This window comes from Protopterus annectens, chromosome 3.part0, assembly GCF_019279795.1.
Source record: "Protopterus annectens isolate FY-2018-M chromosome 3.part0, PAN1.0, whole genome shotgun sequence".
Taxonomy (NCBI): domain Eukaryota; kingdom Metazoa; phylum Chordata; order Ceratodontiformes; family Protopteridae; genus Protopterus; species Protopterus annectens.
In genome coordinates, this window is record NC_056731.1 from 281,044,790 (window position 1) to 281,058,916 (window position 14,127).

A 14,127-nucleotide genomic window follows, 5' to 3' on the forward strand; every position below is an offset into this window, starting at 1 on the left:
TTACCACTGTTGCCTTTGTTTTGACGTCATTGATTTTGTATCTGAAAAAGATTTGAAAACTGTCTCAAAGTGTTCCACAACACTGTAATGCCTCTTTCTGGTTTTGTCAGGTATAAAATAGTATTATCTGCAAACAGAGCCAGCTTTTCTTGACTACCATACTGAGTCACTTATTTTCTTTGCCAGTGGTTCTAAATATAATGCAAATAACAAAGGGGAAAGAGGACACTCCAGCCTGGTTCCTCTGCTCAAGCAGAAATTATCAGAGAGGACACTACCTACTTTAATTTTTACCTCTGATCCCTCATGTATCCCCATAGTCAACCTTATAAAATCCCAGCTTACTCTGTCAAATACTTTCTCTGCATCAAGACCCACCAACAGCAGTGGTGTTTTCTTACATTCTGCTTCCCTCTGGATCATCAGTGTTCTGTTAGTGTTGTCAAATGTTGGTCTCCGCTGTACAAAACCACATTGATCCATATCTATCAATTTTGGCATTACTTTTGACATTCATTTAGCCATTATAGACATGAACACTTTATAATCATGGTTTAGTAATGAAATAGGCCTGTATGAAATTGGATCTGATGGATCTTTACGCTCTTTAGGTATTACAGCTACCACTGCTTTCTTCCAGGATGTCGGTACTTTTCTTCCTCTTAAAATACTGCTAAGCAAAACTTTCCACATCTGTAACAGTTTTTCCCTCCTACCTTCCAAACTTCCAGAGGAATACCATCTATTCCTGGGTCTTAACTGTAGATTGGTTATATATCACAATTTTTATCTCATTTTCTCCTGTCCTAACCATCAGTAATTGAGGCTCATCTACCTCTAACCTTGGCATATTTAGTTGTTCCATAAACATTTCTATTTGTATCTTTTCTTGATTTCAATATTTGTCTGCTTTACACAAACTTTCATAGAATTTCCGAAATATTTCTAATACCTCTACAGGATCTCTTGTCACTTTCCTTATTATAGGCTCCCTAAGCTTGGTGACAGCTATTTGCTCTAGTGTTATCAAAAAACAGTTACTTAGCAGTCTTTCTAAACTCATGTATGTTATCAAGGTACTCCATTATTTTCTGCTTGGCATTCTGTAGTTGATCCTCCTCTTGTTCTGTCAGATTCCCCCTATTCTGCAGTGCTTTATATTTGTCAGGCCCTCTAAATAATTCTTGTTACTTCTTAACCATAGTTCTTTTTCTTTTATTTCCACCCTGTTTTTAAACTCCACCTTAATTTTATCCCACTCCCTACTACACTTTCAGAAGCAATTTATATCCTCTCAAATAGTTCCTGAATACTCTCCACTACCCATTTCTTAAATTTCTCTCTTCAACAGATAGATGAGAAAGTGCCATGTCTCATTTTTACTTCATTACCCCGTGTTTTTATTTTGGTTAATATTGCTGCATGATCCAAAATAGTTATTGGGTGCATATGAAGACTTTCAATTAAATGCACATGTTCCTGTGAAATGTAAATTCTGTCTAGCCTAGCCCACGTTTTATATCTTGGGGATTAATATGTAAATACACTCCGAAGTCTTATTACCAAATTTACATCTTCCATGCCAAATATTTTCATAAATTTCTTCAAAAATCTACCCTCCTTTGTTATACTTTCCCTTCTGGGCCCCCACACACATCTTCACTGCTACAAATCAAATTCCAGTCCCCACCTATAAGTAATATTTCTTGCTGAAAACTGATTATTTATCCCAGCATTTTTCTTATGTTCATATCTTTCATTATAGCAGTTAAAGGTGGAATATAAATACACCCCAGTATAATCCTCCTCCTTTGCCAGTAACCCCTTAGCATTACAAATCTGCCATTATCTTTCTTATTCTCTTCTATCACTATTGGAGCTCCTCTTGCAATTAATATAAGTACTCCTCTTTTCCTTTGCCCCAGATATTCTGCTGAATAACCATCCTGAAAACCTTTTATATCAAATGTACCTGTTCAGTTTTTCTCCAAGTGTGTCTCCTGTAACATAGCTGTTTGCAGTCTACATTTTTTAATATAGTTCACTGTTCTTTCTGTTTTGTATTTATCTGAGACCATTGACATTTAAAGACATTGCAGAAAGCATCATTGTATTCAAAAGTTATTATTCCCACCTTTTATTTATAGCACCTTTTTTTTAAATGTCTCGTTCCAGCTTTTGTGTTACATGCATACAGTGTTCACAAGGTTGAACTTTTAATAGTTGTTTCTTGTCATATCCATTTGAGCCTATGTCACAACTTACAAAGCTTTGTTTTATTGAAAGCCCTCAAAGAAAAACAGAGAAACCCCCTAAAACCTATTAATTTGATTCTAACACACAAAACTGTGTACATCTTCAAATACTGAAGTTTTACTCCCCTGATAGGAACAAGTGTCCCAAACTAACAGGCTACAGTTAACCTAAAAGAAAGGTTATCCATGCTAAGAGGCATGGTGCAGCCTGTGCTTTCTACTAAATGATAACTGGTTTTTGTCATATCTTTATAGCTCTCCCAGCTGGGAAAACCCCAGAATGCTTTCAGAGAACATTATCTCCTAGCGAGTTTCTCTTTTCTTTTTATTCCCAGCCAGTCACTCTCCACCAGACTGTAATCAGTTTCTCGTTATCAGATTGTCTGTATGGAAACATGAAAACCAGACAGTTTCTCGTTATCAGATTGTCTCCAGGGAAACATGAGAACTAGACGGTCAGTTTCTCTTTATCATATTGTTTCCACTGAGACATGAGGACCAGACAGAGAATTTCTACTAAGTATGCATTCATTTGCTAGAAAATGCCTCATAATATTCTTTTTATTTACTTAGTTTTCTCAAAACTTGTTACTAAATCAGTCTAAGGTATTTAATCCAGTCATTCCCCCATGCAAGAATGAGGAAGAAGCACATACATTTTTCTTTTGTCATGCTCTTTTAACCAGGCTTTTTACTTGCATTACATTGCCTACATTTCTTAAACCCAAACAAGAAGAAAGAGAGAAGGCAGAAAGAAAGGAGGAAAAAAAAGCTGCTCCTACTTACAATCCCCATTACCCTTAAAAATAACTGAGAAAACTTTACTTTATAGCATGCAAAGAAAACCATACATCACAAAAGTTGTACTATTAAGAAGAAAAAGGTTTTCCTCACTTACAGTTAACTTTCTCCCCTCTCTTCTCCTTCCCAAAGCATTTTTCCAAACATTAATGACTTGAAGTAGGGCATATACTTTAGAGTCCCCCACAAGTCCAACAAATTCTGAAAAAATCCAATGTTTCGAGATTTTCTTGTTCTGTCATATTTCACAAATATAATTATCGCATTGTAATCCCACATTAAGTTAATGGTTTTATTACGGTTCATCTCCATCTCCTAAAGCCTGTCTGTGCTTCATTTCCAGTGTACTGTCAATTCTTCTAGTCAGCTGTCGTGCTCCCTCCCTTCTCTCCAACATCTTCCATTGAAACAGTGGAAAAGGTTTCACAGGTACAATCTCACTGTCTGGCCTTTATTACCAGAAGAACAAGAAGCAGAATCTCCTGTTTCGCAGCTCACTTTTTGTTGGACAAACTTTATTTCCTCCTTAGCATGTACTTCAGCAAAAAATGATTTTATCCCTCTTGGGAATAATACCTCGAAGATGGCTGCATATAGCAGTTTGAATCTCACACCTGCATCTTAACTTCAATGAATAGTGGAATGAATTTACTCCTCTTCTGCCTGGTGTACAATGAATAATCATTCTCCACAAACACTCTGCTGTCTCCCACTTTTAGTATTTTATCCTTCTACCACAGTTTTGTCAAAATTAACTCCTCCTGCTGATAGGATTGCATCTTTACTATTAAAGGTCTAGGTTGCTTTCCCATAGGCAGGTTTGGAGCATACATAAGATGTGCCCTTTCAGTTAACAACTCCTGCTGTGGAATACCAGTCCAGTTGCTTATTTGTGCTTTCATAAAATTAATGCAGTCTGTTCCTTCCAGCTGATAGTTTAGCTGGAAATCTCAGATTTTCCCTATGTGCTTTGTCCTCTAATTGTATTATTTCTTGAAACATCTCTTCCTGAGCAATCTCATATTCAGACAGCCTTTACTTCATTTCAGCCTCTTATGTTTGCAGCTTTATCTCCTCATTTGAATATCTGTTTAAAGTGTCTTCCATTTTTCCAGCATTTTGTTGTTTGTGTTGATATACTGCATCAGTGTTTCATTTATTTTAACCATGTCTGTGTGCAGTTGTCTTGTATCTTCCTGTAGGTTGCTGGAAGTTGCATTGCTTTTTGATGACCAACTGCAGAACTTTCCCCAGTCAATGTTTCTTCCTCACATTTGTGGATGATTTTTTCCAGGTCCTCTGTATTTCTTTTTTGCTGGTATCCAGGCAGTACACTTAGTAGCCAGTTACTAAAATGTACCCGTAAACACAAAAGTCTACTGGCCTTCTCTGTTGGGTTTCTGTTTTCACACTGGGAGGCCTAGAATTAAGCTGTTACTCACTGTGCAGCTATCTTGGAAGTCCAGCTTTACTGAATGCTGTTAAGTGTGTTAACATGTATTCAAGTTACCGTTGTGTAATTGTTTCTTCTCTGCTTCTGCAGTCATTTTAGAACTCCTCTCTTAACCCCTTTATTCAAGAATCAGGGAGAAATCCAAAAGTTATGGAAGACAAAGATCCTAAAACATGGACAAATTTTATATGCAACTCTAATGCACTTAAAATGTTAATAGAATAACAGATTTTGAATCATCATGAGCTTTCTGAATAATTAACTAACTTTAGTCCTCAATGATTTACCAGAAAAAAATACACATTTATATGTATTCTATGCATTCTGACAGGTTTTCAGTGGCATTTTTTCCATGCATGCACTCAAGTTTTTCAAAGACTGGAAATTTGAATACATCTTTATATTCTAATGAATATTTGCTCAAAGCATGTTTGTCATTCTTCATTATAGTGTATCTCTAGCTCAGAAATTCGTATGCACAAGACTGAATTTGTCATCAGCATCTTTTGAAGGAGCCAAATCTTAAGGGGTGTTCTTGGAGGACATCAGTATTTCCAAGTACTTTCTTCACTTCTTGCTATCTTAGTTCCCCTGATCCTGCAGTGCCATGACAGAGCTTTTCTGTTAGTGTGTTATCAGATACCGTTTTTTTAAATGAAAACATGGAAATGTAGAACAACATAATCATCTTGACTTTGTCTGAAGTAAGGTTACATTTTCTGCCTTAAACTGATCAGCAAATGTGCTTTTAGTAGGCAGATTGTACGTGAACATGGTCATATTCAGTGCTTGATTTGTTTAGGAACTGAATATAAAATTGAATCCTGTGTTTTTTCTAAAAAGCTTAATAAGGCAACTAGACTGAATAATTAAAAATATATATATATATTGATCATATTTGATTAAATCGCATTTAAAGTTTAGAAAAGCCTTCTGAAAAGGACAAGAGTTCTAAGCATAAAAAATAAAAATAGTCACACTGTGTGGAGAGATTGAGAGATGTTAAAAAGAAGAGAAAAATCTGATAAACCTGAAATTATAAGAAATTTAGAATTTGTGGACAGTTAATGAAGAGTTGAAGGAATTTATGTAGGAGTGGAAGAGGGCAAGTGTTATGTGAGATAATCTGATCTTCAAATGGAACAAGGTGGTTTAGGATTACCTGAGTTGAAAGGTTATTTTAGAACCACACAGCCAAGACTCGTATACATAACACAAGCAGAAGGTTATAATTCAAAGTAGAAAGGAATGATGATGAAGCAGAGGATGGAGGAGGGGAGAGTTCAGGAAATAAGGAGAGAGTGGAATTTTGGATGCTGATCCTTGACGATAACAACAACCATACAGAGTACTATATTCATAAAGTTGCAGAAAGTATTCTGAGAACTAATCCAACACTGGGATGGAGAAAGGAAATTTTGCAAGTAGGGATGGTTGCAAGTAGGGGTACAGAGAATAGGAAAGATGGGGCTGGAATTTACTGGAGAAAGCTGGAATAGTAACCAAGATACTGGGACTAAATAGCAAGAGAGCTATGCCTTACTCCATCAGTTTCCTGTGATTCAGGAAATGCTACTCATAGCAAAATAAACTGATATCAAACCAGTTCTAATATTTCCCTCTTGTCTGTAACCATGAACTTTTAATCATTCTGATCACTTTTTCCCATGGGCCTTTTTTCTTTGTAGCTCTTTAATGACTCATCAACAAGACAGGGCAAGGGATTACATCCAGTCTTAAAACTGTCTTTTAGTCTGTAGGATAGACTTTCAACTTCTAATAGCAGTTACATTTTCCCCTTAAGTATGATTCTTGCTAAAGGAAGCCAGAAGACCTAATACAAGGTAGTCCAACCTACAAGCTGGAGGTTAATCTGTGTAACAGCATGTCATGTTCTCAGTCCTGTGCATTGTCCTGTATAAAACCTATTTATTATTTCAATTTTGACTTTATTAATCTTGGCTTTTTCAATTAAAGTTCATGATTTTACAGTCCTTGCTTGTTTACTTTTCTTCCCTCTTTTAGCAACATCTCTCTCTCTCTCTTAAGGTCTTTCTAAAGGGAATTCTTCACTCAAGACTTTATCTTCTGAACTTTATATTGGGAAGTTAATCATGTCTTCCTTTGGAAAAGTGCATACAGTGGATATAAAAATACTGTTCATAGAACACACCCATCTTTTGGTTGGTGCTGACTCAATCAGATCTCAGGGTAAACAACTTTCAGGTGCAAACCACCTTACCTGTTGTGTCATAGTGAAATTGTGTCACTGAAGACAAATCATTCTCTTTCTTTCTTTCTAATTTCATGTAATGTCATCAGTCTCTCTCAATCAGGTTATAAAGTTGCTGGTATTTCACTTAAATTGCCTTAATAAAGAAAGGCATTTGCTGGGTATACACAGGTAACCAAGATATTGTAGAGGAGCTGCAGAATTCAGTTTTATTTCATTCAAGAAGAAGAATAAAGGTTTACTGATCAGTCTGCTTAAATGGTTTACCCAGTGCATTGCCTTTTGCTATGATAGATATCATGAATGCTTGTGATGCTTACTCAGAGCATATTCCATTAGGAAAGCAGGTTTATCAACATGTTTCAGAAATGTTTTTTTTTTCTCAAGTTGTTTCAGAATCTGCCGTGTGAACTGCAGTCTGTACTTTCACATACCATTACAAACTGGAAACAGAGTTTAGAGGAAGGACAGGTTTTGCCATGGTTCTGCTGCAGGAGAGCTTCTAACACCCCATCTCCCATGAATATTCAAATACGTCTTGAAAATCTACCCAGATTTTACCATTTACTTTATAGTTACTTTCCAAAAGAAGGTAGTGCCAACATATATATGTTTACTTTATTAGTATCAGAATTCAAGTAAATGTCACAGTACAGTAAAGCTTATTTTCCCTTGGTCCGACTAGGAAGTGTGCGTATAGTTTTACTGTATTGTTTTATTACAGTGGTCCACATTTGCCACATTTGCTTTTTCTGGTTAAGTGATGTTTCATTGTACATGGGATTGTGGATTTTCACATTATCAAGTCCCTTTGAGGGCCAAGGGAAGTTTGAAGAACTAAAGAAAGTTTCTGGTATCCCTAACTATCCATGTGAGCCTCATACACCAACCAGGGTTCCACTGAACAATTGTATGAGATAAGTGTTGGTCTTAGTGGGTACAACAATAGTGTGTCAAAGTTTCTGGCTGTGAAAGAAGACCCAGAAGTTATGACTTAATGTTAGTGACTCTTCATTCAAGTGCTACCATTAACAGAAGTATACTCTCACACAGCTGAACTATTCTGATATAACTTATTTAATGACATAGTGTTGAATCTACATTTTTTTTTTATTTTACAGAAAGGTGCACACTGTCTCTTCGGGGCAGACAGGGATTTAAGTGTGCATATGCTTATGCATCCACCATGTTATGTCATAGCATGTTTCAGTGTAGGTGTGCAAACATCTTGAAATATAAGATTTTGCTCAGAAAGATGCAGAATTGTGATTAGTGACTAGGAAATGGCTAATCGAGTACCCATTATTAGGGAATCCTCCCATAGTTCAACTGATGCATTAATAATGTATTTGTTATTTTGGAAATAGTTGTAGTAGCTGAACTGCGTTATATATATTCCAAATACAAAAGTAAGTCATGTTGATGCCAGATTTGGTTATTTGCTTTTGCAGACGGCCATCTTTAAGCATTGTTTGTTTTTAGCTGAACAGTGAAAATTTGTATTCTTTCGTCTTTTTTTTTAGCAATGTAAAGAATACCACGGGGAGTTTGTTGGACCTGCTTGTGCAGAACATGGCCCTTATATTCCTGATGTTTATTTTTGGTCTGTGATTTTATTCTTTACGACATTCTTCCTTTCAGGCTTTCTCAAGCAGTTTAAAACAAGGCGGTATTTTCCTACAAAGGTAATATGTCTTTTTCTTTTTTGCATTTTTATACTTAAGCTCAGTATAACATTTAGAAGGTACATATTTGTGACTGATAGTTACATTAGAAACACATTTTTATATCTTGTATCTGTAAATTTACAAATGAGATGTGAAAAGTTATACATTCTCCATTGCATATGTACTACTGTTTTGTTTACACTATAATTCTAAAAAAAGAAACTTTATAAGAAATAAAAAAATTCAAAATGCCTGTAATTTGATCATTTTGTTTTCTGTTCTCATGTTTTTAACTGTCTATATGTTTAATTTGCTGGTGAACTCAGTGCTTTGTCATGTTTCTAGCAGAAAAGTGGAAGTAAGGTTATTTTCTGTAGACAAGCTTTATCTTTGCTTTAAGAAGAACTCTGATATCGTAATTATCTCCGTTCAGCTATATTACCACCTTTATAAAATGATTCGGTGTTCTGTTAAAATTTAATACTTTTCTAATCACCATTGCTGCATTAGTCTTACATGTATCCAGCTGATACTGATCCATTTGTTTCCACTTGCACTCACCTAAGTCCCCAAGGTAGTTGTATTTTTTGTTTGATGAGTGGCAAAGGCAAAAACCCATTGTAATCAAATACATAATAAATGTAATTCTTATATTGTTTATACATAAATGTAATTCTGATATTTTTATATCTCTAGCACTCCCAGGGCAGGCTTTGTTCACAAACATCACTATGCACTGCAGTCAGTGCAGACCATGGATTGGTGTTCAGCAGCTACTTTTCCTAGTCACTTGGTTGCTGTCCTTTTTTATTGACAGGAATTAGCAGAGGCTAAGGGACACTTCAGCTCTTGACACCCCATCCAAGGAAAGTAAGATGGTGATGCTTCTTTCTTTCTAGCCAGCTCCTCCCCAGTAACCCAAAAACTTGTGTACCAATGGGCCAGCTTTCCAGTTATTCTTAAGTCGAGCATTGCTGTGCTTTTGCTTATTTAACTGTTCCTTAATAACATAATTACATTTTTTCATGAATTGGTTGTTTAATTTTTCATACCAGTATCCACTATTATTCAGGTAGATTCTGTTGTTGTTCTCTGTGTTTTCAAGGAGTAGTTTTGCATACTTCATATTTTCTTAACTAGGATTCCAATCCACATTGCTTACATAATTGATAAAAATAATAACCTTTTGTAAACTCTTAGTAACCACTGAAGTATAACTATAGACTTATTTGAAAACTCCTCCAAATATGATGAACTCTAACATTAAGAACACTCCTTGATGAATTCTTTGTTTAGGTTCATTCTTTCCAACAGTTTCTGTTTGATAACTTTGGAAGGCCCTGAACATAATGGTACTTATGCTTCATGTAGATATATGCTGTAACATCACATTTTAATTACATATGAATGTCTAATCATAGTGCCTGCTAGCTATTTTTGAAGCATATACAGCTGGATCACAATTGTGGCTTTCATGGTTAAAGTTCCTGCCTAGGTATAGGTTTATTAAGAGTCAAAACCTGCATCAACATTACCTATGTTGTCTCAGAGAGGAACGTAATGTCAGGTACTGTCATAGGTGCCAGAGATTCAGTTCTGCTGCTCACCAGCATCAGAGAAGCCTTGTGGGTCCTAAGCCTGACTGATGAGGACTTGTGCCTGAGTTAGTCTTCAACATCGACAGATGAAAAGGGCCCAGGGAAGGTGTGCCTCATCTGCCACCTTACAAGGTGCATCCCAGGGTACTGCCACTGCACATTGTCCAAATGATTGACCAAAGCTTGAGGTTGACCAGCCTGCACTGGGTGAATGGCCTTTTGAGTCAACCATTCAGGAGTTATGCTAGTTAAGGTCAAGGTCTCCCTCCTAAAGCTCCCTCCCCAGGCTCATCAGGGTCTGCTAGTCCTGATTGATGGGAAGGGGAACAGACACAAGGTCATCCTTACCAGGGCTTACAGTTGGAGTTTTAAATATTAAGCAGATGGTTGCCTGGAGGGAGCTTAAGTCATGCATATGGGACCTTGCTCTTAAGGAAAATGTTGAGGAGTTAAGAACAGTTAGTTTTCATCCTGTCATCTCTTTCTACCTGTTTAAGACCCTTACTTTGGGGAGAGCCTGGCAACATGGGCTGTCCTTACCCTCCTCTCCTTTCCTCAGAAATTCTTCGGTAAATCAGCCATTTTGGTCCATGCAGTTGTGGTTCTCCATTTTGATGTAGATGTCCAGGGTGAAACCTCCCCCAAATGTCTTTGCTACTAGACCTGCCATCCCAAGATAGAGAACCCCGATACACCCCAAACTGAAGAGTACAGAGCTTACTGCTTTGATGATGTACACTTTTTCCCTTCAAGCAACTGCTTACAAAGGACATGCTGAATAGTGTTAAGGTGGCTGTGAAACCAGCTTACCAGGAAGTTATACCTGGCCAAGTGAAAGTGATTCACTGTCTGATGCCAGAAGAAGAATCAAGACCCTTTCTTGGACTCAGTTCTGGAGTACCTATCTGAGCTGTTTAGTACAGGGCAGGTATTTGCCTTGGTGAGGGAACAACTCCCAGCAGTCTTAGCCGGCATGCTATAGACCTCCTCTTTAGCTTAATAACAGCCTGTCAGAAAATTTAGTGAGGGAGGTGTAGTCTTGAGACCACCTAGGAAAGAAATTCCTCCCCATTGAGACATAAACTTTTAGCTGCTTCCCCCCATATCAGCTTGAAGAGTATCTAAGCTGGAAGTGTTAATGAGCAAAAAGCCACTTTTACTTTTCCGTAAGGACAGGGCTGGCCTAAGGGAGAAATCCTTCCTTCTTTGTGCCCAAAGTGGAGACTGGGATGTTAGTGAAAAAGGCAGACAGCTGTATAATTTGATTCAGGGAAAACTCAAACAGGAGAGAATTCTCCACTCATTGGATATGCATAGGCAACTTGGATATCATTTAGACAAAATTAAAAACAGAACTTCTTATGAACTTTAAGTATCCTTTGCAACTAAGAGAGAGACTTGGGAAAACCAGTTTGTAAATGGACAGTTTCTAAGTGGTTGGTTCATTACATCTCTTTTTTGTTATTCATATAGTATGGAGAAAGATAGGACATGCCTAATGCTTCCATAGAGAGATGAGTACGCAGCCGTCCAGGATGCATCCACCTGGTCTTCAGTCTATTTTTTTTCTGAACCTGCAGGCTAAACATTGCCATCAGGAAGAGGACCTAGTTTGCCACAGCCACCTTCTAGGGTCTGCTGCAACCTTTTTTTTTTTAAACTAAAGCCACCACCTCCCATTTGTTGTGAACTCTGGGAGTCCTTCCTCTAGTTAGTACTGCAGCAACACTCAGCAATTGTGGGGCTGACATAGATCTTGAAAGTGCTTTTTTTACTGTATTTTTCTGTAAAAAAAAAAAAAAAAAAAAAACTTTTGCAGACTGGTCGTGTTTACCAGCATTGTCTGCTTGTCTTCCCTGGGAAAGATGTGCCTTTTTCGACTTGACCATGGAACAGACTACCAGTCCCACAGTCTGTCTTCCAGCCACAGAATGAAAAAAATTATGCAAACAGCCTTTGCCACCACAGCAAGCTAGCAATTTACTTCAGCCATAGGTGGGTGACTTCTGTGGCCATTTGTTATACCTCATATCACTCATCTTTTACCCCGGTTCCTGCTGGTGTAGCACCTACAGTCACTGTGGACCAGGTGTTAGCCACATCCTCTGCGACTGTTGGGGTTCCCTCAGTGGACAAGTGAGTGCCACTCTTGTTGGTCTTGGGAGAGGGAACAATGAAGGTTTCCATATTGTGTCAGAATGCTATACCCAACCTTGGGGAGGCACCTGGTGTCATTAGTAATATGGCTGGCCCTATTTTTCCTGTCAGAAACAAAAAGAGAAAACCAAGCATGTATCTACTCTTGCTCAGATTTCTTCGGATATGAGTAGTTTACTGGGACTTGCTTAGGGTTTAATTCGGGCTTTTGATTTTTCTTTTAAAGTAGTTTCTAGTAAAAGAAAGAGGGATACCACTTTTCTTCAAGCGATTCAAGATTCTAAATCTGAACAGGAAGATACAGGGATGGATACAGTGTTTTTTTTTCCTCAGATTTCTGATTCAGACTTGAAGGAGAACTCAGTTTCTGATTCTCCCTGTTGGTGGAGTCTTTTCTTTGAGACTATTGATAGAATGTGTTTTCAGTTCTCAGCCCCTCAGAAAATAATGAGTTGTTACAGAATGATTGGCCAGATCCTACAACCATTGCTCCTGTTAATGTTTGCTTTAGAGGATGTGTGTATTACTGCCTGCAAGTTGTACTGATAGTCAGACAGCTGTCCCTAAAAAGGCAGGCAGAATGTATAAAGGTCCTCAGTGTTTTAAATTTTTATACACTATTCCTAAACCTAACCCAGCATCTATAACTCTAGTTGATCCCACTGCTGCTAAGCACCTAGTCCATTCCAGTAACACTCTTTCTGATAAGGATCAGACATTTATTGATAAGTTTAGGAAAACATTGATTTACAGAACTTTGATTTGTCATATTTGTCCTGACAAGTTGTGAAACATGAGGAATGTTTTATCTGCAGCTTTTTCTTGTGAGGAAAAACTTGCTTAAATTAACTTAAGTTTCTTCTGTTGCTCTGGTTGGTACTCATTGTTTACAGAGTGTAAATGACTCTGTTAATACTTCTTCCAGTGCTTTGGCCACTGATACTGTCCTGAGGAGGTTTGCATGGCTGCATTCTCATAACCTCCCAGATGATAAAAATGAGATTTTAAATCCATCCTTCGACAGAGATTTAGTGTTTAGCCCCTCTGTTGCAAAGGTGATCAAAAAGTGTGATGAAAGGGGCAAAGCTGATCATGGAATGTAAGATTTTTCAGTCCTTTTCCAAATTTTCAAAGGGATTTTCTATTTCCTCATCCAGTTTTGGCAAAAAGCACAATAAATAGTCTCAACAAAATAGTTATACAAATGTTTAAGAAAAAATGGCAAGAGGGTTCCAAAAAGAATTCTTGAACCTCCCCAAACTAAGGACAGTCCAATAAGTCTGATTTGCCTATTCCAGAGATGTTGTGACCTCCTCCCACCCTGGCCCCTTCTTTCTTCCAAAACTTCTGAGCCTCTGTTTTTCTGTGTGGTTTCAGACAAATGGGTTGTGAAGATCTTTCATCAAGGCTACAGAAGGCATTTGGAGGAAATCCATCCTTTCCAGGGGATCATTCCTCATCCTCCAGAACAGGTTGTCTTATTTTAATCACATACTGTTCCAAGGAGTGATAGAACAGGTTCTTTCTAGGTTGGGACGGGTTTTCATACAAGGATGTTCTTAGTGCCAGAAAGAAAATGCTTGGGGACCAGTTGTGGATCTTTCCTGGTTTGTGATAATGTCCATATTCAAAATGATGTCACATCATAACCTGTTCTTCCTCTTTCAAGTTTCCTAGTAATATTTATTTATTTATTTACATTTGTTGACCGGGAGTGTCCGACTGGACATAGGTCCATTTTCAGCAGAGGCCCGGGGAGAAAAACTCCACAGTTAAAATATACAGACAGTAGTTACATTGGATTTACATAGGAATTAACAATTTGATCAACATAGCAATTAACAATTACAAACATAGTTACAGATGAAGAACATAATACATCAGTAGACAACTAGAATCTTTATCATCTGCGAAGTACGTAACAGACATTAACAATTTTTACAATAAGAAGTTCCTGCTGTAT

The 14,127-nt window shown here is 37.4% G+C and overlaps 1 protein-coding gene across 1 annotated transcript in view; it reads left to right on the forward strand.

Annotated features, from left to right (window-relative positions):
- SLC4A7 (solute carrier family 4 member 7) overlaps window positions 1–14,127 on the forward strand; it is a 1,497,737-nt gene that overhangs the window by 1,202,361 nt on the left and 281,249 nt on the right. Inside the window, exon 17 of the mRNA XM_044064760.1 lies at window positions 8,266–8,427. Coding sequence (XP_043920695.1) covers window positions 8,266–8,427 — 162 coding nt within the window. The remainder of the gene's footprint in view (window positions 1–8,265; window positions 8,428–14,127) is intronic.